The sequence below is a fragment of the Trachinotus anak genome, unplaced genomic scaffold, assembly GCF_046630095.1.
Source record: "Trachinotus anak isolate AG129_WGS33_773 ecotype Australia unplaced genomic scaffold, CSIRO_AGI_Tana_v1 ptg000010l, whole genome shotgun sequence".
In the NCBI taxonomy this organism is placed as follows: Eukaryota; Metazoa; Chordata; class Actinopteri; order Carangiformes; family Carangidae; genus Trachinotus; species Trachinotus anak.
Genome location: NW_027273861.1, coordinates 21,796,727 through 21,821,908, shown reverse-complemented (window position 1 = coordinate 21,821,908; position 25,182 = coordinate 21,796,727). Strand labels below are relative to the sequence as shown.

Below are 25,182 nucleotides of genomic sequence, written 5' to 3'. Positions count from 1 at the left end.
GTCGATGTCTCCAGTCCTGTCCGAGCCGCTGCTGGGTGTTTACAGCCGCTACAGCTCGAAGTGCCGCATGAGTATCTCACAGTTTCACAGAAAAAAAAAAAAAAAAACACAAAACAGAAAAACTAATTCAACAATATAATAAATCTCGTTCTCTTTTACCTGCATGGTAAAGACTCCCAGCTCCTGAGAGGACAACTTTTTCATTTGATCGGCCAAAACTTGCGCTTCTTCCAGGATGGAAAACTCCGACTCAGCTCCGCAGTATCCACAAGAAAGAGCGGAGCAGATTAAAACGAAGCTCCAGGAAAAAGCCAACAAGCCCCTGCGCAACCGAAGGTGTTTATCCCGGAAAGCAGCGCCCGTATTCGGCGTCAAAACCACGGGTCTCCCCTCAGTCCGCCTCGCCATGGTGGCTGTGGGTCTGCGGGCTGGAGAAACACGGAGTCTGAACTGGCGGCGGAGAAAAGAAAAAAAAAAAAAAAACTTCAAGGGAAACTACTTTTACAACTTTGCAGCGCTGAGGACGTGTGCTCTTCCTCTCCGGTGCGAGTCTCCAGAATTTGTAGCCGCGCAAACCATCGCACCTCCTTGAAATCCCCAAAGAGAAGGAAACAGATCCATGCGTGGAAGAGGTTACGGTGTTTCTTTTTCTTTTTTTTTCTTTTTTTTTTTTAATGCTGTCGGTGTTCCGTCTTCGATCAGTCGCTCCAACTCCTGGAAGTCTGGCAAAGTGAGTGTGTGAGCCGGAGAATCACCACAGTGGGGGTGAAAGTGGGAGGCGTGGAAACACGGGAGTCCTACCGGCTCCTGGATCCCTGGATCAATGGATCAGGGTTTCATTGTGCCGCCGCTACTACTGGGAACACAGCCATCGTAATAAAACCTACAAAGTGACCTCTGTACAGACAACCAGGGATGTTATATTACTTTTATGCTGAACTAACACATGATTCATACAATATGATTCAGCCAGCAGGGCCGTAGCAAGAGAAATTTAAATTTGAATAAAGGTCTAGAGTCCAAGCCCCCCCAAGCCCGCCCACATACCATCCCTCAGAAAATCTTGACTAGACAAAAAAAAAAGCTTCTATCCAAATATTGAGATAGCGTTTTATATTTTTAATTGTGAGATAAACTGTTTAGTTAATTATTGTGATTCTGTATCATTTTATTTCCTAACGTGGCAGAATAAAGTTTTGATGGGAAAATACAGACTCTTTTCATACATATATGTATATATATCTTGCCGGATTAAAACTAAATCAAGTCAATTTTATTTATATAGACCCAAATCACAAATGCTTGAGAGCGGTTAACACCACACAGTGCCCTCCATCTTTAGACCATTGGCTCCAAAAAGGAGCTCCCGACAGAATGGGGATTTTAAAGGGCCAAACTTCAACAGAGGAGGGGTGACTTGTCCCAGAATGAACACATATGCAATTCACATTTAAATATAATGTGTCTAAAAAATGCTGGAATCAGCCAATAAAATACCCACGATCCAGTTTTCCTCCAAAAATAAATACAGAGGACATGAGGCCGTATCAGTGACCGACCCCTCTGCTTTTATAGTGCTGTCAGCCTTTTGTGCAACATAAAACCCTTTTAACTGTTAACTCCACTCTAACTTGTAATCTGGTGAATTAATTAACATATCAACTACATGCATCACCCACTCTTTTGTCACAGGGTCCATGTTGTGATGAATGAGTCCTCAAAATATTCTATTCATGGTGAAGCCCCTCATGTTCTTTTTCTTTTAACCTCGATGTGGCATTACTTAAAGCCTCTTACATGTGACCTTCTGTTTAGGCAACAGGGTCATTTGATGTGTTCCTGCAAATAGCACTGCCTCTGTGTAATAACTGTTGTAAAAACACTGTTGTCCTAAATACTCCAAACTAAAGAATGAGATTAATGAAGAGACAGTTTCATCCAGAGCAGATGCTGTGAAGATACAGGTACACAGAGAGCCTGTGCTGGTGATACATGCACCACTGTGGTATCACTTCTCTGCAAAGGTCAATGATTTGTGGGGAAACAACAGCATTGCACATTTGTCTGAACGTGAATGAAAGCAGTAGCTGCTGTGGGTGTAGTGACCGTGAGAGACTCCACTTCTGTAAGAATCCAGTTCGTGGTTTCACTACAGCTTCAATTTGACTTTGGCTGAGCAGCTTTGAGAAAGAGCAAAGGCTGGTGTGTATTTGGGCGATCCACATTGTGATTGCTGGCCATGAAATAAAAAACGGTGACAGATAGCTGATTTGGTAAAGACTCCTGTAGTCAAGGCCGATGATGTGAAGCTCTGAGGCATAACAGCACTTCAACCCATCCAACAGCTGACCTCTAATCACTGCCCTCTCTTTCCCTCTCTCTCTCCTTCACTTCGTTGTGCTGAGTGCATTTGATTTGCAGCTGCACAGCTGGTCTCTTCCCAGCCATCTCCTTGCTACTCGCAACTTTTTGGAGATTTCCTGGTTAACCAACATTGCATTTAGGCACTGAAGGTCTGTTTCATGGCCGTTGGAACAGGGGAATATCAAATCACTTGGTTTCTTTAGATTTTACCAACACACGAAAAACATCATCTTACAAACTGTCATAAAGTGCAATATACAGGTTCACTTCGGCTTATTTCAAAAGTCAGTTTTTTCTTTTGTAAATTTGGATTTAAGACATTTTAAGACCTTTTAATGATATGAAAGCATTCTGTCTCTACATGGTATTAACTTTCACTAAAGGAAGGCTTTACCACCAGTTGTGTAACATCTCCTAAGGACAGTTTTGGTTTGGTTACCTCTTACTGAACATGCCTTAGGATACTCACACTCCTCTGAATGAATGTGAGCCTGCTGTAGCAACATGTAACTCCAGAGCTGCCAGTGAAAGAGCTTGAAACCAACGTTTGCTGCGTGACTGTCGGATTAAATGGAGTTAGAAAATGTTTGCTTGTTGGAAACCGGATATTTCTGCAAATCGGATGACTAAAGGACAGTTTGTGGAGGGGTGAGATTGTCAGTGGCACTTGATCACAAATGATTTACAGAATATCACTTGGCTGGGGTTGACCTATCATAAAACTGGATGCCACAGTGCAGCTCAGTGTCAAGTCATGCCCGTTCACATTTTAACACTTTTGCCAGAGGTGATTACATAAGTTACATCATGCCAGACCCGTCCTGAACTTTTAGAGATAGCCTGCAGAGGCATGTGATTGACAGATGGATTGAGATCAAAAACATACCTTCTACCCAGCTCTGTTAGTCATGTAATGAGGCTCACGGTGGCATTGTGCTACTTGCTTTATGTGTCAATCAAGCCAGACCTGACAATAGAGTCTTTCCAGTCTGTTCATATCATTTGTCAACATATCATCATCACAGTCAGTCATGGGAGGCAACTGAAGAAACAAATATTTACCACTGATGTAGCTGTGAAGGAACTTGAATCTGCTTCTGTGGAAACCGTCTCTGGAGCATTAAGTTTGGTCTGAGACCCAGAAAAGCAGCTATAACATCAACATACTGTGAGTCTTTTTAGCATTAACTGTGTGATGATTATTTATCATTTTCATATTCTTCATGATACATCTCTTGCTGGAGAGTTGGCATTTATAAACCTATAATAAATGTGTAATCTCTATGTTTTAGCCAACCAGTCAACTCTGTTTAGTCATGGTTTTGATCATAGTGAGGATAGAGCAGCTTGCCCACCATGATTGCTTCGTACTGAAGCCAAAATAACTTCAGTGTCTCTTAAGTGAAATATCATCTGTCAAATGGAGAAATAGTTTTGGTGTGTGGTATTTAGAGAAGGAAAAATCAAGTCTAAAAATCTCCCATTGTTACATGGCCTGCATTGAAACTCACTTTGAGTTTTGTAAATAGTCATTTTATTGAATATTCTGAACTGAAAGTGTATTTTCAAGAAAAATATTGAGGTTACCAGCGGAGCTTTTTCAGGTTTTACCTCTCATAATAACAACCTCTTTTTTTCTTTTTTAGCTTCCAATTATCCTTTCATGACTTAATACAAATGGATTCCTCTGCTTGTAAAAAGCAAGTGTGATTGATGCAGTCAGAGAACACACAGCTTTGCAGACCCTGGTCTGCAGCAGGAAAAAGAGTCCCCGACTTCAGACTTTGCCATGTTCCTGAATGGGTCACTTGTCTGTGTCTTTGGCTGCAGACTCCATCAGATGTTTGCACGGCCGTCAGATGCTTTTAGACACTTACAAACACAAGGATGTTTGTTGAGTGGTGAGACGTAGTGTGTGCACCACATACATTATCAGTTCCCCTTGGAAGATCCCGGTTTTCTAGGGATTGTGTTGTTCTGCCTTCAGCTCTCAGTTCAACAGGCAAACCTGTAGTTTATTTGCACTTTGTATTAGAACCCAGCTGTTCTTTATTTATGAGGGCAGAAATGATAACACTTTTTTGAGGGGACTTCATTTCCTGAATTAGTTGAGATATTTGCACAGCAGAAATTTTGTAAAGATCCTTGCGCAAACATTAGAAAGAATGTATAAATTAACATAATTTGAAGCAGACCAAAATAACTCAAAGTGAGATTCAAATGCCACAACTTTTTAAAATAATATGGTCAATTTCTTTCCTCTCCTCTCAACCACAGAGGCAGAGCTGACCTCATCAAAGCTCAGTGAGAGAAGTGTTTATGAGTCTGAAGGATTCTTAAAAAAACATACTTAACTCACTCTGCTCCACACCTGTTATGCTTGTGTGTATGAATGCGTTTGTGTTCTTGTACATGACTGTGTGTAGTGCTGTAGCAGGTGCACCCTGTTCACAGCACTGGCAATGTGATGTTCAGAGGAAAGGGTCAGGGGTCAGGAAAAGACTCAACGTGTGCCCCTTTCGCATTCTGGATTTCCATTAAGATGAGGGGTTGTTTGTCAACACCAAAGGAGTGAACCGATTTGCAACAAACTTTGTGGAGGAATCGGGCAGGAGCTGAGTAAGAACCCATTAAATTTTGCGGCAGATCCATATCCTTGATTTCTAAAAAAGCATCAACAGGTATGATGAAGACAATGCCACCAAATCTGCCCTTTATTAGAGACTTCTGGCAAAATGTTTGAAAAGCAGTAAAACATGCCACCATGTATGAGCTATCACACGTGTGTGTCCATGCCATAGATAGCACCTGCAGCACCAGTGTGAGTTGCGCTCATTGTTTTTTCACTTTACGTCTTGGATCATTGTCAGACTGCGTCTCAGCCAAAGCGCTGCATCTGTCTGCAAAATTACTATTCCTGACTGGCATATCTCTGTGGAGAGAGCACTGCTGGTTTATTCAGAGACAAATATGTCATTACACGAGAAGGCAGTTAGGGGGTCTTCATTAACGGAGACAGAAGGATTTGTTTTACAGGATTACCCTTTTTAGCATTTTTTAATTACAGCATAGACCCACAAAGCCACCTGGTTTGGGAAGATAAAGGGTAGAAGAAGAAGAGAACGTGCGGCTGATTAGTCCAGGGTTCAGGATTTGTGAATATATTAAATAAGATCTGGGTTGAGATGCAGGGAGGTCCTCTTCAAAGCACGACAGGAAGACTCTGGCATTTCACATCTGGCTTCAAAGACTATGACTGTGATTTTTTTTGGCATGTAAACAGGAAATATTTGGCTCAGGATCTAGTATAACTTGTTAGCAGTGGAAGTGGTGAACCAAGACTAGATGATGTGAGGTTACACACCTCTTAATGTATAAATACAGTTGAGTTGGTGTTGGTATCTTTGTGTGCTAAAACTAGATTTTCTCATGCTGTGTAAATGAAGCCAAAATAAAATGCAACTGACGGCGCATGACATTTTCCCACTGCAATAATCAGCAAACACAGGGGCTGATACTGACATGTGGAGGCTTGTTAGACTTGTACAGCAACAGTCTTCCCGAGAAACACTGCCCTTACATAACATTGGAGGTATGGTACGCAAGTAAGAAATAATAGGTGGAAATGACCACAGGAACACTAACGGCACACAGAGTGTCTGCTGGAGAGTCACCTAAATAAACTCTTTGATAGATGCACAGCGAGAGAAAGACAACAAAATATACTCTCCAACAGCAGCTGCAAACCATGAAAAAATAGGACAGTGTTGTTTTAATTAACAAGTTAATTACAACAAGGTCTGTAGACACAGCAGAGACCCATTCAAAAGTGAGTTTTTCATTACATGTCACCTTTAACTTTATAGCAAATGTGAGTCTCAAGTCTCAACAACTACTGGGTGGATTCCATGATGTTTGGTACACACCCTCATGTTCCCCTCAGGAAAACATGGGTAATACCTTCACCTTTAATCCAGCACCATCATCAGGTCAAAATTTGTCCAACATTTTGGTTTATGAACAATTAGCCTCACTTGTATTTGTTGTTGATGTTGCAAATTAGCAAATGTTAGCAACTAAACTGAGATGGTTAATATGGCAGACGCTATACCCGATAAACCTCTGCATTTAGCTTTGTCACTGGGAACATATTAGATTACTGACATGAGCATTTAGGTGAAAGCGTCCCTGTGCCTCAGTGCAGACTCACACAGCTGCTAGCATGACTGTAGATCTGTCAGATTTTTAGGGTTTTATTTCGACCAGATCAAAATTACTTCAACTCTGATTTTACTCTTTTTTTCTGATGATTAAATAGGCGCCATCTCTTTCAAGAAACTAACAAAAATGGTCTCTGTCTGGTAACTGTCTCCTCAGATGTGCAGAAGGACATTGTTGTGGTAAACTAGGGATGAGCTTTTCTGCCCGCTCCAGCTGGCATCTCATTTTAGTTTTACTCTGTCCTGACTGTTGTTTGTTGCTCTGTGGATCTTGCAGATGTAGCTCTGTTTCTTGTTGCATGTATTGCATGCAACAGCGAATTACAGCTCCACAAATATCCCCTTGATGAGAAGAGTGTGGTCACTTTTCATGTTTAAACACATGAATAGCACAGGTCACCCCTCAAGTGCCACAATTAAAAATGCCAAAGTGCAAAATAAAGTTTATTCATTATCATGGAAATCAACCTGCTTTCAGTAATTATGGATATGTTTAGGTATTAGGTTGCATGACAATGGTCATAATACGTTGCCTAAGTGTCCTCACCACAGCTCTTGCTATGTCTTTTTTCCCCCAGCTGTTCCTGGGTCAGCCTCAAACCACTCAGAGGAAATGTTCTGGGCACAGCTGCTCCTAATACTCCTCTCTGGTTTAGACACCAGCATCATCATGTCAAGGAAAAAAAAAAATCATCATTCACTCTCTCTTCATGTCTAATCAGAGAGATGAAGGGGCTAGAATGAAAAACAGATCAACAAAATGCAAAAAAAAAAAATTGCAGTTTTGTTGCACTTATTTGCCCTTAATCATTCATGTAGTTGCATGTAGTTCTGTTATGTTGATAGCTGTCAACATAATGAACACATAAGTACAATAGAACCATTGTAAGAATATCAAAACATGATATGTAGAAAATTACCCTCTCAAGTACCCTAAACACAAATTACATCTGATAGCAAGTACAGAGGAGCGATGCTGACTGACTAACCTGATTTTCTCTCTTGATGACCGTGGCGCCTCGGTGATCACCCTGCGGTAAAAACAGAAATCATTTTAGACGTAAACAACCTCTCGGTTTCCAGCTGATGTGAACTCACTGGCAGCCTCAGAGCTTCAGCTTCAGAGTCTCTGGGCAGCCGTCCATCTGCAGACAGGAAATGCTCCGGGGACAAACTAGCTGGGCCCAGTTCCTCCTAATGCATGACAGACCCCTGCGCTTCACATGGCCATGAAAGAAGGACAGAGTCAGGAGAAAAAAAAAAAAAGAGCTGAGAAATGGATCAAAAAGGCAGAGAGGCTCACATTATTGAGAGGTCACGGACAAACATGGAGATGCAGCTGGACATAATATTTTTTGACCTGGGTGACCATCAAACCCTTATGACTTTATTACCAAAAGGCTTTCTAAGAATAATAATAAAATTTATTTGATTCGACCCTTGAACAGCGGTGCAGCACAAAAATCTGGGCCTTGTTCATATATACACACGCATGTCATGCATGTCCAAATAACAGAATCAACAAGTAAAAATGCACCTGGTTGCTTGCATAAGATATTTAAGCAAAAATATCAATATAAAATAAAATGTATGTGTGTATGTACAGTATATACTGTATATATATGTGTGTATGTGTGTGTGTGTGTGTGTGTGTTTTAGTCTATATATGTTTTAGTCTGCACAAACAGATCTAAGCTCCTTTAAGCCATTGTTTCTCAACATAATGTGTAGTTACCATGTGATAATTTGAGGCTAGCTTGCAGAGCATTATAGAGCACAATTTCCTTCATTCCTTATTGCCCTCTACACAGCAAAATGATTACTGTGTTTGCAAACAAATATAACTTGATACGATCCTACTGAAAAATAAAGTAAAATTTTATTTGCAGGTAAAAGAAAGAATTCCAGGGTTATTCCAGTTGGTCCTAACATTTCTCCTACTATGTCTCTCCTGCCTTTAAAACAAAATTATTACATATCACATCTAGATTTAAAATTTCAAGACAGAAACAAAACAGACAGCAAGATTTCAGCAACAGTAAAGATAAAAAGAAGCAAAGGGGAAAACAGGGAATTGAATTGGTTGCAAAGTCACTATACCTACAGGTGTGTAAGGTGAGCTTTTTGTCATAATACTCTGCATGACAATAATAATCTAAGCATGACTGAAAATAAGTAGGTTATACCCGTCAGCAACAAAACAAAAGTCATCAAAACTAAATGCCACTCACTTTACTGACTGAAGGCTTTATATATGCATTTGCAAATAAGCACTAAATAGATGTACAAAGTGCTACTGAGGCTGAAGGGCTTATCGTTAGTTTTGCAGCTGTCTTCAGTGGTAGAGGGTAACTAAGCACATTTACTTTAAGTGCTGCACTCAAGTACAGTTTTGAGGTACTTGTACTCTAGTTCCATTTTTATATACTACTTTATACTTCACCACATTTCAGAGACGTGTATTGTACTTTTTCCCTCCACTACATTTATCTGACAACTTTGATTACTTTGTTGATTCAAATTATACATACAACATATAATCAGATGATAAATTATGATCTGTTTATTATATTATATTTATTTTAAATGCAGGGCTTTTACTTGCAACAGAGTATTCCTACACTGTGGTATTGATGCTTTTACTTAAGTATAAAGATAAAGTACTTCCTCCACCACTGTTTATCTTTGAAAGGATGAAGGTTCAGCTGGTGCTTGAAAATCAATTTAAAAGTCAATAAAAGAACAGCAACACATTCAAAACATGGTCTGCACCATCACTGAAAAGGAAAAGACAGACTGGGAGATGGCTCCGATTACAAATGGAATTTAGATCCACTGGCTATGAAGTGATAGCATGTCATAATTACAGAGAACAAGTCCCAAACATCAATACAGAAAAACATGAAGGAGCAGCCCCAATTCTGCCAGATTAGACTAAACCAATCATTTCACAGAGGAAAACTAAAGCATTAGCTGCTAACCCTATTGGGTTTTAATTAGCTGCAGTATTACCCATCACTACACTCATCAATATGATCTCTGCCGGGCAGGGAGAGAATCAGTATCCATAAAAACGGGATGGCTGGTTATGGAAATAAAATTTTTTTTAAAAGTATTAGGGAGAAAGTGTGCACCCACTACACTACTGCTGCCATCAGTTTTTATGAATACATTTGATACATGTATGTGTGTGTGAGCAGGGGAGGTGGGGTGGGGCTTTAAAGCAGGCACCATACAGTTACCATGGCAACATGAGTCTTTGAAGTTTTTTTGCCCCCTTTTTACAGCTGGATATAACAACCAGATCTGCTCTGTTCTCCCCCAGTATACTCCCCCATCTCCCTCTTTCATCCCCCTCTTGCTCTTTCTCTCTCTCTCTCTCTCTCTCTCTCTCCCCATCTCCCTCTCACTCTCTCGCTCCTTTTGCTACATCAAAAATTTTCTCTTTGAAGACTTAAGCCGATTCCAAGTCAAACGCAATGCTATTTCTGGCTCTATTCAGGACTGGGGCCGTGGCTTTGTTGCAGTGCTGTGTTTGACATCTGTGTGTGTGAGAGAGAGAAAATATGACTCAATGTAGTTGTGTATGAAAGATGTGTGTGGAAAACCAGAAGAGATAGGTATATGTATGTGTGTTTGCAGCATAACAAACATAAACAAACAGCGTGATTACAAAGCTGCCTGCTGGTCGGGACCGATAATGAGAAATGTTGTTTCATGTGTTCAAGTGTGTGTAAATGTGAGTGAATTTGTGTGTATGAATGTGTGCTGCATGCAAATACAGGCACAGACTTAAAAAAAAAAAAAGAAATCAAAACCAGAAGGAGGGGAGAGAGGAGGAGATGAAAAGAGAAGGACAGCAGGAGCAGAGGAAGAGGCAAGGAGATGAAAGGAGAAGAGGGGAGGAGAGGAAGTGGAGAATGACAGTAAGAGGAAGATGGGAGGAGGTAAAGAAAAGAGAAAGAGAGGAACACTGCAACATGTGATGTTGTGTCATCATGTTTCCAATTTTGTGTCTCATGCAGGTTAAGATAAAATATTCACTTTATCTCAAACCAAACTCTACCCACATATCTGTGGTTTTTATTATTATTAAAACTTAATGTAGATCCTAGAAATGTAAACACATTCCAGATTCATTAGAAAAGCAGCTTCGTATTCTCTCACCAAGAAAGTCAATAGATGTACTGTCCAAAACACTGAACTATTGAATTACATCATTAATTTCATTTTATGGGCTTTTTTGCTGGCTACATAAACTGCAGGCCTCAGATACAGGCTTCTCTCATACAGCACATTAGCCTGTTTTAATGTACACATGCAACTGCTCTCTGAGTAAGAACAAGCTCCAGGTAAATGTCTAGGATTGACGGGTGTTAACCATGCTCATACATGTCTGTGCAGTAAAGATGAAGCTAGGAACCAGCTACTTAGCTTAGCTTAGCATAAAGACTGGAAATGGGAAAACAGTGAGTCTAGCTCTGTCCAAAAGAGAAAAAATAACCTGGCAGCATATGAACGCTCAGAAAACCGAGACAGACATTTAGTTACCTTTAGAGGTGGTACAACATAGGTTTTTATAAATTTTCATGGAGCCAGGATAGCTGTTTGCCCCTGTTTCTGTCTTTATGCTAAGCTAAGCTAACTCATTGTTGGTAGGCTATTAGCTTCATATGAAATGTACAGATGTGAGAGTGGTATCAATCTTCTCATCTAACTCTTAGCCAGAGAGGAAATACGCATATTTTCCAAAATAGCAAATTATTCCTTTTAGAATAGACTGAACATATTCTCCAGTCTCTCTCAATACTGCAGAGGCATCCATTTACACCTTTATCTCCAGGAAACAGGAGAGCGATCATAATCACACATCTGATCTCTGTGATTCTGCACAGTAGAGAGGAAATCATTTGCACAACTAACTCACTCCTTTTAATCCAAATCAGGACTTTTCCACAAAGGCAGTTTTGTTTAGGCTGCAGGATTGAGTTGGTCACAATGTAAGAGTGAAGATAAAAGCGGGAGCAGAGAGCCGTATGAATGTCTCACTGCCAGCCATACAAAGCAAAATCTCCCTCAAACCATTTCTTCCATTAATTTGCTAAAATGGATGACTTTTGTTCCCACAGAATTTCTGCAGAGTTCCACCCTAAACAAGAATCCCCATGTGATATTGGGGGTAATGTTGGAGTCCTGCCGTAGTGTCATCATGACCAGTCTCAAATTTTGCTTCTCCTGACTCATACTCTGAGGTAAGTTTATATCACGAACACTAACTCTAAGTAAAATGTCCCCAGATCAAAAGAACCAGATGAGGCTGTGTTCACTTTTAGTGTGGACTTTCCCTTTTGGCACAAGTGCATTCCTCCACCATGACAAGATGTCATTATACTGTACAATCTCCTGCAGAGTTTGGGCTGCCCTCTATACAATTAGTCTTCTTTAAGCATCACTGTCATACTCCACATGCCGCATGTAGCCACACTGGGTGGTCCGTATCATAATAGCATAATTTTATTGTATAATTCATGTATATAATACAGATTAGGGATATTGCTAACAATTCATTCATTCAACAATTCATTATCTGTTAATCAGCTTTTGTTTGATTGATTGCTTAGTCTGTAACACTAAAGTATAAGTCCCCTTATTTAGCATTTATAAGCAGTTTAAATTAAATAAATTGTTTCTAACACACTATAATGTATTTGTACACAGCTATAAAGATATTTTTAAGCATTATTGCTTAGTTTTTAAGCATTTAAGTGCACACACACAAATTTAGTTACAGGCCCTTTAAATGTTTATATACAGCTTATAAATGCTAAAGAAAGCGTTAGGTTTAGTCTATAAAATGTCTCTATGTTGTTTTTGGATTTTCTGATAATCCATTCTTTTGGCCCTTTTTGTCTTTGTTGTTTTATCTTTCTTTAAAATAGAAATATCAAAAACGTCAGAAAAATTTTGTTAATTTGACGCCTGACAAAAGATTGATGACTGAAGCATTTTTCTCAACATTTATTTAGAATCACCACTTACAGACATCTTTCTAATTTCTAATTCTCTAATCATCTAATTGGGATATTTGGTGTCTTATTCTGATATTCTGGGTGAAACTTAAGGTATGTGATTAATTGGCTCATTCATTCATTCATTCATTTAATCATGACCCAGAATCTCCAGGATTCAAGGTGCACAGATCCAGGGGCCCCACTGACCTCCTTCAGCTGCCTGAGGCCAGGAGGGGCCCCACTGTGGAGAGAGATCTTAGACTTTGGAGCTGAGTGGAACCAGACTCGGGGTTTTGTTGGAAAGGAGTTGAAGTGGAGAGAGGGGAGTGAATAAAGAGTGGCAGGCCTTGCCCTTGGAGCCCCACCAGTAACACACACAGATGGAAAGCATTAGACCTCCATTCCAGCACAAAGATGGATGGATTATTAGATAGAGAGCCTGAGTGGAGTGGGAGGAGAGGGAAAAAGGAGAAAAGGGAAGGACTGTAGGGTAAGAAAGCGAAAGAAGACAACGTGAAAGGGGAGAATGAAGAGGGGAAGGAATACAAAGAGAAGGGGAAAGGAGTATATGTGAATACACATCTAACAACTACAAATACGTATAAATACTGACATCTCCAAATGTAAATATATTCAGTTTACTGTTGTGACAAATTCTCATATCTGAAAAGCTAAAAACTGCAAATGTTTAGATTTGTGTATATTTCATTATGAAAATAGTTGCTGATTAATTGACTAATTGTTGCAGTTCTGATTTCTACATTTATCATTTAGTGCTGAACTGCAGCAGGATACTCTTGACTGCAGGTACAGTATATTCACATTGTTGAGAACATGCAGTGATATTTGTTTTAATAATCTTGTGGCGAAATATATGCACACGTCTCTCTTTGTGCACATGCACCACTTGTAGGTGTGGTACTGGCTGTAGGCTATTTCTGTCCTTAGTCCCAAAACTATTTACACACACAGCCTGTACATAAATGCACACTCTCACTTAACGAACCAAGTGCACCATGTCTCGAGATATCTATCTCTTATCCTCTACCAGAGGTTTGTTCACTGAATCTGGAGGGCAGCACTTAACACACACCCAATTTAACAATCAAAGTGGTCTCTCTAGTAATTTAAATCCCATTAAGCTGTGCTACAGTGTTTTTAGACTTCAGGCTGGTCTGGTCTCTTTTTAGCTGACTAAACAAGTCATACTAAGTCAAAACATTTAGTTTAAGGTCAAATTAGTCTCATCACAGGCCAAGTGGGGATGATTATTATAATGTTACTGATATAAATGAATAAATAAACACCTGCAGGAAATGTGTTTCTCTATTTGACTGATACAGCAGGGTTGTTCTAATTAATTAAAAAGAAAGGATTAAGCTGGTAGCTCACTCACAATGGAGAACTTCTGTGCCCTACCCGAATTATTCACTCCATCACGAGAGGGCCTGAAAGGAGAACAAATGTTCAACATATATTGATCATCTCTGATCATCGACATCTATTGAGCCGATAGGCAGAAGGTGAGGAGATCAGGAAACAGCCTGAGCAACTGGGGCCCTGGGCTGCGGTCGAAGTCTTTTTTTGCTTTGGAAGGTTTGTAACTGAGTGAAATGACCTGGAGGTATCTGGCAACCATAATATGAGCTGGTTGAACTCTCCAAATGCTAAAGAAAGGTGCTTCAGTGCGTCCTTTCTTATCTCTTTTGGCATAGGGCACACTGAGGCCATAATTCTACAGTTCCTTGTGGCAGCTAAATTTATTGACCCATGTCAATAAAATCTACTGTTGCGTTATTACTAGAGTAAGTGCAGTCAGATTCTCTTCACATCATAGTTGCCTTTTCCTAAGTCCTTATGAATTCTCCTTCACATCTTTCTTTGACCTCATGTTTTCCATTGTGTTCAACATAAAGTGGATTTTTTTTTTTTTTTACTTTTCCACTGCAGCCCCAGTGTAGTTAATTGATTCAGTTTCTATGTTCATTCCACTCTTACTCTAAGGCTTCCACCATCCCATTTTCGTTAAGTGTCCTAAGTTTTGTTTACAAACAGAAGTTATACATTAATTCAGTGTTTCTCATCAAAATGCACTCTATGTATTTTTGAGCTATAACAAATGCAGTGAATGCCTTTCTTTCCTCATAGAACATTTGCAAAGCTGTACTTTAATCATTGTTTACATCCATATCATGAAAAATGAAAAACAAACATCCTTGAAACTTCATGTTTGAGTTGTTAAGCAGTAAGTTTGATGCTTTAACACCTGATACAGTTTCTATTTACCATAATTGCTGTAATGAGACTACAGTGATTAAATATCTTATCCTTTGCTTCCCACTCTAACACTCTACTGAAAAGATTCATTTTCAAGTGAAGCTGATGTGAGATGAGTCATGTGATCTCAGACCTGTGAGGCATGAATAGAGAGAAAGAATGTGGATCCATCTTTCACTCTATTGTTCTCCACTCGTCTGTCTGACTCTGCAGCCATATAAGTATCTGTCTTACAATGAAGGGGACTGTTAATGTTTAAAAACAGCTGAATGCATTCGACCTGAACAATGAGTTTCAGCTGTCAGAGACACAGCTAGCACTTCAGCACTTCGCCTGATAATGTTACTGACAGGAAGTTTAGGGATTCAGTATTATGTACAGCATGTATGCAGCCTTGTGAATGGGTTTATACTCGATGGGAGTTTATTTGGCTGGTGGTTTTTGTCAAGGATTTGATTTCAGTGACTGGGCAACAAGTGTGGCACCCCACTTACCTTATCACTGTTTCTTTTTGATTTCTAATGAAGCACTGTGTCCTCCATGTACCTCCTTAAAGGGTCACTTTGGTCTGAAAGATAAAAGAAGTCATAACCAACACCAGAAACAACTTGACATATCATGGAATCATGGACATATGAGATAATCAGTCAACTTGCAGCTGCTTCGTTTATGCAGCACTATATTGGTAGTTTTAAAGTACCTATACTCAGCTGGTGACTTAGGCCTACAGCCTAAGTCTTGATATTATAATTATAATTTATATAATTATAAATTCAGTTTAATAGAACTGCTATCAGGTTAAATGCATATTTTGCGTGGATCTAGTCTTATACAGGATTTGGACATTAAGTATTTTAATAATGCTTTATAAAAAAGAAGAATTATATAACTGTAGCAGCTGAGCACGATGTGGCCAGTGCAAGTTCATTCCCTGAATCACATTACCTAGTGCTCTTCTGCGACTACAGGTTTGATTAGGAAGATGACACTCTTCTCTAGAGTACAATGTAGTATAGCATTGTGTATCAATAGTATATAGTTTAGACAATATTGTGGATCCAAGAAAAAACTGACAGAAGGGCAAGACTAAGAAAAAGGAAAATTACAAATCTGTCTGCTACTTCAGCACCACAGACAGCACCATGGATTTAATCAATACACAGCTCAGTTAGGCTACTGATATTTCAGAGCCATGGTCGGGGCCATAGATTCTCACCTCGGGCAGATGAACCATCAGGCAGACTAGACTAACATATTCGACTAAACGACGATACCTTCTGCCCCTGCACTCTCTCAGCTACTCAGGGATGGAGAAGGGGGTAGCAGGTTAACAACAGTGGTGTATTTTGGTCATTTTGCTAACAAGGGGGGGATGTTAAATTTTGGATGGATTTGTGTTTCTTTCTTTCTCTGTAGTGCCACCATCAGGACAAAGTTTCTCTTTGTCCACCAGTGTAGGCTGTCATGTTTAGTGTGAATATGCAAATGTTAATATGCCAAACTAAGATGGTGAACATGGCAAACATACCCGCTACATCAGCATGTTAGCATTGTCAACATATTAGCATAGTGATGTTTTAGCTTGAACCTCACAGAGTTGCAAAAAAATGGGATCTGTTTCTGTGTGACAGCCATTTCGACTTCCAAGACCTTGGTGATGACATTATGGTGCCTGTTCTTTGAAGCATTCGACAAGATGAAAAAATAGGTGTCAAAGTGAGATTAAGAAATTTTCCGATCATCCTGAGCAGATGTCAAAAGTTACCACTTTTCAGTTTCATTTTTACAATCTATTTTATATACCTCAGGTCAGTACTTTGCAAATAAATCTTACACAAACCGATATTTTAAGGTAATAAAGAAAACTGATTTGATTTGCATCCCCACAGAAAATCATTTTCGTGAACCAGGCAGATGACTATACAGCCGTCATGACCCATCTTCACAAGGCCCCTGGGGAAATTAAACTAGCCTCTGATAGTTCACTTGACAGTGTTCAAAGGCTTCACTTCACTTCCCCTCTCCAAGGTCAGTAGGCGGCAGCATGGACAGCGTAGGTCAAGCGCCTGTCAGCCCCTCAACAAAAACAGCTCATGTTCTCCAACAATCAGGGGCTTGTTGGAGGCTTCCAGCGCCATCATGACAGAGTGAGATGGCGGTGAAACTGTATCCCTCTCTCTTCTTCTCTCTCCCTCACCATGAAGTGCAGCCCATCCTCTCAGTCATTGTATTGTCAGAGCGGAAGCCTTCATGACTAATACAGCCAGGAGTATCTTGTTGATAAGAGCTCTTTTATTTTCCAGCATGAGAAGAATCAATGTGAAACATACTCAGGACTCTCCCACTTCATGTAAATGCACTGATGAGATGAGGGTTAATGCATTGTGCCTCACTGATTTACATTTTTAAATTTACTAGGGCTGCAAATAAGTTTTTTTTTTTTTTAAATCACTGATTAAATTGCTGATCATTTTCTCATTAATCTATTAATTGTTTGGTTTATAAAAATTTCCTAGAACCAATGCTGATGACTTTCAGTTGCTTGTTTTGTCCAACCAACAGTCCAAAAGAAAATGGTATTCAAGTTACAATAGCAATAAAAACAGAAAAGCAGCAAAACTATGATTTTGAGAAACTAGAACAACCAAATGTTTTGTATGTGTCCTTGATACATGAGTTGAATGATTAACTGACCATCAAAATTTCAGTCAAATTTTCTGTTGATTGACTTATGAACAGTCTTTGACTCGTTTTCAAAAAAACTTAAAAGCCAATTCCACACTAGATTTTTGAAAGGAGTAAAAAGCATAGCAGCACAAGATTCAAAATAGTTTAAGAATCTGCTTTGCAATGGTTTTATACAGAAATTCAGCACATTTGTTTGGTGGTGATTAAAATCTCAGATAGAGCACTCCATATAATGAACACAAGAGTGGCTGAATAGAGATAAAGTTCAATTATGAAACCTGTCCTTTATTATACAGTCCACTAATAAAAGGAGCTCAATTAAAAGCAAAAGACATCAGGCAAATCAGTACAGCATGGGTCGGTACTTCAATTAAAACAATATAAAAACACAAGTGGACATTAAGTAAAAAGGTGTTTACCACTTCACAGAGGGTCCAGGTGATAAAGAGGAGTCAAACAATTTAACAACCGCCTCTGTTCACCACGCTAACGCCCGAGGTTAACACAGGTGGAACAGACAATCACACCTGCAGCAGATAATCAATATCAGCACAAGAAGCCTTCTCACACTCAGCAGCCAAATCACCGCAAATCAAGACAAAGAAAAAAAAACTCCTGCTACAGGATAACTGACACTAACACACATCAAACCTGGTTACTGAGCTATTTTAAAAAGCTTTCAGACAGTGATGTGTAAATCACACTCAATCTAAAAGTGGGCAATTTTTCTCATCTCAGTCTGTCTTTTTAGATTTGACTGCGCTACAACTCCAAGAAGAACGATGTTTGATTCAAAGTGCGTCACCTCACTCGTCTATATTTGCCTCACGTCTTCCACTTCACACCCATTTTTTCAACTCTCCCATAGGGGAGAGCCTCACAGTTTGAAAAGTCTGACCTACTCTCATCAGAAAAAACACCTCTTCTTTCTTTCTTTCTTTCTTTCTTTCAGTAGCCATGCCGGCAACCTCACACAGTTATGTTGACTTTCACCTCAGTCCTCAGTGCTTTAAGACAAATGCACATTCATTCTCTTTTTCAGCCTCTCCTTTACTTTCAAAGCCCGCTACAGGACACTACACCCTGAACTCAAAGGGCTAAATGAGGCTCCTTCAGCAGAGCGCGCCCTTAGGCCTTGTCTGTCGTTGGTGGAGAGGGAGTGGTCGTCCTCAGTTACATGGTCTGGTCGCAGGAAGTTCTAGCTTTGAACCAGAATGATTTCATCACTGAGAGAGGACACACCCGTTCCCACTACACCTATCAATCAGACTCTGAGAGAGTGATGTTTACATCTATTCCACAGTGCTGGGGAGTAGTTATTAGAACATCATCTACAGTTACTTTTCCGATTAAGAGTCTACATAAAACACCAAGAACAGTGCACTATTACAGATTAAAACTTTAGTAATCTCCTTCACTTTCATGCTTTGGATTAAGTGTCAAATGAGTGACTGTAATGTAAACCAGTGTTTCACAACCTTTATGACCTCTTACAAACTAGTTTAGGCCCCTTGTCATGTTTGAGTTGTTCCATCAAAGAGACCCCCCACCCCACAAACTCTTTATCTGGTGACCATCAGGATGGCCCCAACCCTTATTCTGGAAACCAATGGATTAAACTATCTAACTGTATATACATATAGCTGCCAGGGGGAAGCAGCTAGCTTGGCCCCCTCTTGGCCCAGTGCCAAGCTGCAAGCTCAGCTTATCCCCCAACTTATAAAAAGTTTAAAGGTGCGTCATATTGTATAAAGCAGCCGATGAAAGACTGAGCTGCACTGCTTCATACATATAGTCCAAGCCAAACTGCATGGCTTTAAGAATGGCCTGAAATATGCATGAACTTGAACTGAGAATAAAGAAAATATATGAAGGTATATGAAGAATTTTTGAACCTGAGAAGAATAAATAGTTCAGCAGTCATTAAAATAATCATTGGTTGCGTCCCTGTGTAGATAAGTCAGAACAATTGTTGTTTCTTGCTCCATACAGATGCATCCTTTTTCTCCTCTTCTGTCGCTTTCTCTGGCTGCACTTGCAGGCATAACAAATGGTTTTCGTTCTAGCATTGGAAGAAATTATATCCAATCGTTTCAGTGTGTTGCGGCTCTGATGAAGACGTCATGGGAGCTCACTCTTCTGCTGCTGAAGCTTGTTCATAATACAAACTGTTCCACAGCAGCAGCAGAAAATTATTTCAGGAGTCAGTTCTGTAACTACTAAAAGCTTTTTCTGCTATTTTCTTCTTCTCATCTTTTTCTGCAAACACACACAAACACACATGCACACACACACACACACACACAGATTCCACCTAAGTACAATTGAAGTGAAAAGAATTTCTTTTCCAAAGAAAAAAAAAAAATCATCAGACACATCACTTTCCAGAAACGAGCGTCCCCCTTTACTTGACATTTTTCCATTTTTCAGGCCTTTAAGATCTATTCAAATGAAAGAATAAAACAAAAATCCAAATTTCACCATTTGATTGAACTGGTCACAACTGCGAACTGATGACACTATTAATAATTAGGGAAAATGTTTCTTGTAATTTAGCTAAACCAAGAATGCAGTTTTGTTTATATGTATACATACATATATATGAGTGTGTATGCAGACTAGTAAGCCCCCGCCCCCCTCTCCCTGTCTCTACACACACACACACACACACACACATACACACAACACATGGCTCATTCAGTGCAAAATGTGACTTTAAGCAGGAAATGAGAGAAAACACACATAACACAGCACAGAGGAACACTGCGCTAGAGTCATTTTTCTATCTTTGGCCAAATTCGAACTGGACTAATATTATTTCCAGCTGTTTTTGAGCTGACGCACACACTAAGGGGATGGATAAAGGGCGCCACCACCTGGCCGACAACGGTCACTGAGCTTATGAAGCCAACAAATCCAAGAAAAGTCACAGTAGAGGTGATTTGGTGGTGCCCAGTGGATTCACACTGCCATTACAACTCTGAGCGAAACTATCTATGGATGATTAAAAGGTAATGATCATTTACATAAGGGACTGCAAGGTTAACCAAACAACATCATTTAATAAATGATTTTACAATACAAAACATCTGTGCAAAAATGTTCAGACAAAATACAAAGACAAGGCCTCTCTTGGTCAAAAGGATATGAATGTAAACCTTTTGTGATGGGTACACTGTTATTGAAATATAAATGTATTTGTATGTTGTTTTTTTCTTTTTGGAAAAACAAAAAAAAACAAAAAAGGTACAATAATGATTTGTTTTTGCCAAATACAAAAACACCTAGACTTGATTAAGATTCACAGTCTTGCGTACAAGTGGTTTTTGCACCGTTATAGTCGTACACTTACATCCTTTACATGCTGGAGGTCACGTGTACAAACTCAGATGCCTAGGTAGCTCAATCTGCTTCAGCGGAAAAAAAAGAAAGATACAGTACAGAGACAAAAGATTGAAATGAGATAGAAAAATGTACTTAAAATGAATCAAATAATTCTGGCCTGGATGTGACATGAGGAACAGATGGAAACAAAAGTTTCTCCCTTCATATTACTAATGGCAGAGCATCAGCTTCTCTGTTGATGGTATTTGGTTTGAATAAGTGATCTTGGGGTAGAGTTCAGTCTGGGTGATGTAAATCTGATTTCTTTTTATTTTTAATTTGAGCAGCTTCTGTTTTAGTGGCCAGGACTTTAAGACTAGATGAACTAAATATCTACATTAAAAAAAAACAAAAAACATCCACTGAAAACTTGGCTGTTCAAAAATACACTGTGTAGGCTATTTTCTTCTTACTGTGCTTTATGCTCGGCACACCCCCAACGAAATGTGTGCTTGATTAACAAATATAGCTGACTGGTAACACAACAGTATGTAAACAGCGGAGTGCAACACATAGTTAGACCCTTTTAAATTAACAAAACCAATGATTGTCTACTACACAGGAACTTGGGGGGGTTCATAACAATAATCACAAACTCTTTTGTTACTGCAGCTGCTTCAATGACTTTTTTCAATAATAAAAGCTTCATATTTAGCATCATATTTTGTTAATATTTAGCAAGTATTAACAAGACAGATACAGCATCACTTGTGTGATTCCAGGACTGAGAGTTTATCATTTTCGCCACACACACGCTTCTTCATATCACAAAAGGATTATCAGAGTAAATGCATCCAAACCATATGTGATTCCACGGCACTGGACATGTTCAAATATAAATACAGCTGTAGTTAGTTGAGACTCAAACAGAAAAGGCTAATTTCATTTATCCTTTTTGTTTAACCTTGCTCTTGTTGGGATCACCTTCAAGTTAGAACAGCTGGCGGCAAGTGTTATAAAAACGTCTCCATTTACTGATACAGAACGGGATAAAAGCAACATGCATAAATCTCTCTGCACACTGTGCTACAATCTGTCTCCAGCTCATAGAATTCATTTTTGCAAAATGCAGATGCTGTAAAACAGGAAAGTAAAGGACAGAGATATGAAGACCAGCCCTGTGAATAAAATCTGTCATTTCCTTCAAAATTTAAACACTGAAGAAAAAAAAACTCTGCCATAAAAATTTAAATATCACATCCAATCTACGATAAAAATGTTTTTTTTTTCAGGGTGAAATTTCAGCTTACATTCCATTATTTTAGCCCATGTGATGTGGTGAATGAAGTGTTTGCCCTGAGAGCGGTCCAGTTTAGCTGTGAGGTCTGAGGAGGATGTGAGCGCTGTGTGGTTTCATTTGCACATCTGTAATTTGTTCTCTGCAGCCAGCTTTGATGTTAGATTCACTGGGAGGGTGGAAGTTAGTGACGGTACGGGAGAAGACAAAATGATGAGGGGAGCACAGAGAAGACAGAGAAGAGAGAGAGGCATTAATGGTCTATATACTCAAGTAGGGAAGACAGGGAAATGAAGGGAGAATGAAATGGCTGATGTGGAGTTTAATATTCAATCACAAAAAAAGACAAAAAAACAAAAACAAACTCCTTCCTTGTTTCTCAGCCTGGACAGCCTGCAGTATACTGAGATTTGAAAAAGGCAAAGAGGCCTGGGTCCATGTTGCAAAAGTCTCAGATAGGCATGTTGAGGTTGCACAGAAACATTCAGGTGTCATTTCTGAAAGCATTTTGTGTGAAAAACGAAGATGCAGGAGTGTTTTAGTTCAAGCTGCTTCGATGCAGCGCTCTCGTGTAACAATCTAAAATGCTGAAGTTTAGCTTCAGGGTCCAGCTTCAGGGCAGGGTACATCACCTGTACGCCTGGTACACTGTTGTATTTGGGCGGGTCAGCCACACCTCCGGTTTGTTCAGGCTGCTGTTCCCATTCTTGCTCACTTGGCTGTTGCTTGCTAAATGAAGCTTCTTTTACTGTACAAGCAAATACATTTTAATGTCCTGAAACAAGCAGGTCGCACCACCGCTGCAAGGCACCTACAGGTCGTGATATGAATGTCAGTGTCAGTCCTTTGAGTTGTTGAGTTGCTGAACTTTTTGTCAGACTGTTAAACACAGTAAGGACACAGGATGGACTCAACTACTTTTTCCACTTTAAAGAGTTTTTCCATAATAAAATGTTCTTTTGAATATATATCTTTGTATTTCATTCATTCAGGACGTATGTACCGTATTTACACAGAGGTTAGAATAATAACATTTTCAAACCATGGTAGTAAGGACACTTGCTTTAAACGATAAGGCATTAACAAGTCAAACAGCTGTGTATATACTTGTGTAGCTGCGACAGTGTCACTTGCACAGCCAGATGTGCTGTCTGTTTCCGTTCGGTCTCTGTATGACCAGAGTAGGATATTAGACCAGGTCCCTGGGTGAGAGGCGAAACGTCTCATATTTGGGTCCCAAGAGGAAAGAGTGTGAGTATGTGTTTGTCTATCTACAGGTCTGCGGTGATGACCGAGTCGTTGTACATCAGTACGTCAGAATCAGCAGCGAGCAGCGCTGTTTGTGATGCGTGGTCCAGCTGTCCCATCCCCTTCTGGGAAACTTGTCCGTACATCTGAGCCGGGCCCCCGCCGCTCCCCGGCATGATGCAGTGGGAAAGCAGTGGTGCGTTGGCGTCATGGTTGGAGCCTGTGGTAGAAGGTACGCCGCTGACGTGACCCGTGCTGGTGGAGCCGCTAGCGCTGCTGGGTGAGCGGCTTTTAGGAGGTGGCAGGTGGTGCTGGATTACCCTGGTGGGTGGAACTGGGGGAGGGAAGTGGGCAGGAAAAGCTGCATATCCTGTTGGGATGGGGTATCCGTTGACAGGGATAAAGCGCTGGTGGGTTTGGGGCACAGCCATGGGTGTCCAGGCTGGAATCTGCGCCATCTGGCCCGGAGAGGTAATAGCCTGGGCTGGGTAGAGGTACCCTGCCGTGGCTGCAGCCGCAGCATAACGGGGGTTGCTCAGGTTGCTGACAGGGCTGGCACTGAGTGAGGTGGTCTGGGTGGTGGCATTGCCTCCGCCACCAGACGGCGTGCTGGAACTGGCATGTGATGACAGCCCCTCCCAGGCTCGCAGGCGGGCGTGGATGTCCTTGAACCTCGGTCTACGTCCTGGTCCCTCCTGCCAGCATTCAGTCATCAAACCATAGAACCTGAGGGATTAAAAATTTAGATTTGTTATCATGTCTGGCTACTGTCACAATTTAGAGGTAACGGTGATGGTGCAAAGTAGTTCTGCTTATTTTCTTTTCTCCGTTCTCATTGACACTCCTAGCAGAGCTAAATGTATATTTGTGGTTTTGCTCTAGATTCTTTCTTCAATAAAAATGTCCAAACTAAAAAAGAAGTAAAATCACGAACTCTGTTGAGCTCTATTTACCCCTTTCATATTGCATCAACAACTGTGGGGATAAAAAAACTGATCACAGAAGAGAAAAGAAAATGTTCTTCAGGTCCTCTTAGAGGGAGGTGAAGACCTTGTAAGGTCAAAAGTGGTTTATATCAGAGTTTACATCTCCACTCCGTGCTCTGCCTAAGAGGACCTGAAGAACATTGTCTTTACTTTACTCTAAACTATTTCTTGTGTTATAATGTTTGAAAGTGCAAACACACCTTTGAATGATTTTTGTTTTGTTGGATTTTATTGATCATTGGCTTTGTAACACAAAGTGAGGAAACTGAGAAGTCTCAGTACACCATGTACAGAATGTACTCTCTATACTCCCTCCGGTCACCTATAATGTTAACATGAACACACCTTGGCGGGCAGTCCTCTGGGCAGGGCAGCAGCTGCCTCTTTCGCACCATCTCCATCACTTCCTGGTTGGAGAAGCCGTAATAGGGCTGTAGGCCATAACTGAAGATCTCCCACAGCACGACTCCGTACGACCAGATGTCTGAGTCTGTGGTTAACTTGCCGTAGGTGATGGCCTCGGGGGACATCCAGCGGATGGGCAGCAGGGTTTTGGGCTGGACGCAGTAGTAGTCTGAGGAGTAGATCTCTCTGGAGAGACCCAGGTCAGAAATCTTAACGTGAAGCTGCTCGCCCACTAAAATGTTGCGAGCAGCGAGGTCTTTATGGATGTAGAAGTGACTGGCCAAGTACTCCATCCCAGCAGCCACCTAGATTAGATTGGTTAGAAAAAAACAACAATCGAAGGATTTATTAGATCTAAACTT

At 40.3% G+C, this 25,182-nt stretch overlaps 2 protein-coding genes and 1 long non-coding RNA gene across 4 annotated transcripts in view; all 3 read right to left on the bottom strand.

Moving 5' to 3' along the window:
• cachd1 (cache domain containing 1) overlaps positions 1–1,121 on the bottom strand; it is an 83,454-nt gene extending 82,333 nt beyond the window's left edge. The window contains exon 1 of the mRNA XM_071486171.1: positions 160–1,121. Within this exon, the coding sequence (XP_071342272.1) occupies positions 160–408 (249 nt within the window). The 5' untranslated portion in view covers positions 409–1,121. The remainder of the gene's footprint in view (positions 1–159) is intronic.
• Positions 1,122–6,178: 5,057 nt separating this feature from the next.
• On the bottom strand, positions 6,179–18,701 carry LOC139626026 (uncharacterized). The gene is made up of 4 exons (XR_011692081.1): positions 17,980–18,701; positions 15,367–15,440; positions 7,574–7,615; positions 6,179–7,231 (listed from the first exon to the last, which is right to left on the bottom strand). It is a non-coding gene; the product is annotated as an uncharacterized lncRNA (long non-coding RNA).
• Positions 18,702–20,597: 1,896 nt separating this feature from the next.
• The window catches only part of ror1 (receptor tyrosine kinase-like orphan receptor 1), a 125,914-nt gene continuing 121,329 nt past the window's right edge, over positions 20,598–25,182 (bottom strand). For both annotated transcript variants that reach the window (XM_071486169.1, XM_071486170.1), the window contains 2 exons: positions 24,761–25,125; positions 20,598–24,155 (listed from right to left, as the gene is read on the bottom strand). In XM_071486169.1, the coding sequence (XP_071342270.1) occupies positions 23,453–24,155; positions 24,761–25,125 (1,068 nt within the window). In that variant the 3' untranslated portion in view covers positions 20,598–23,452. The remainder of the gene's footprint in view (positions 24,156–24,760; positions 25,126–25,182) is intronic.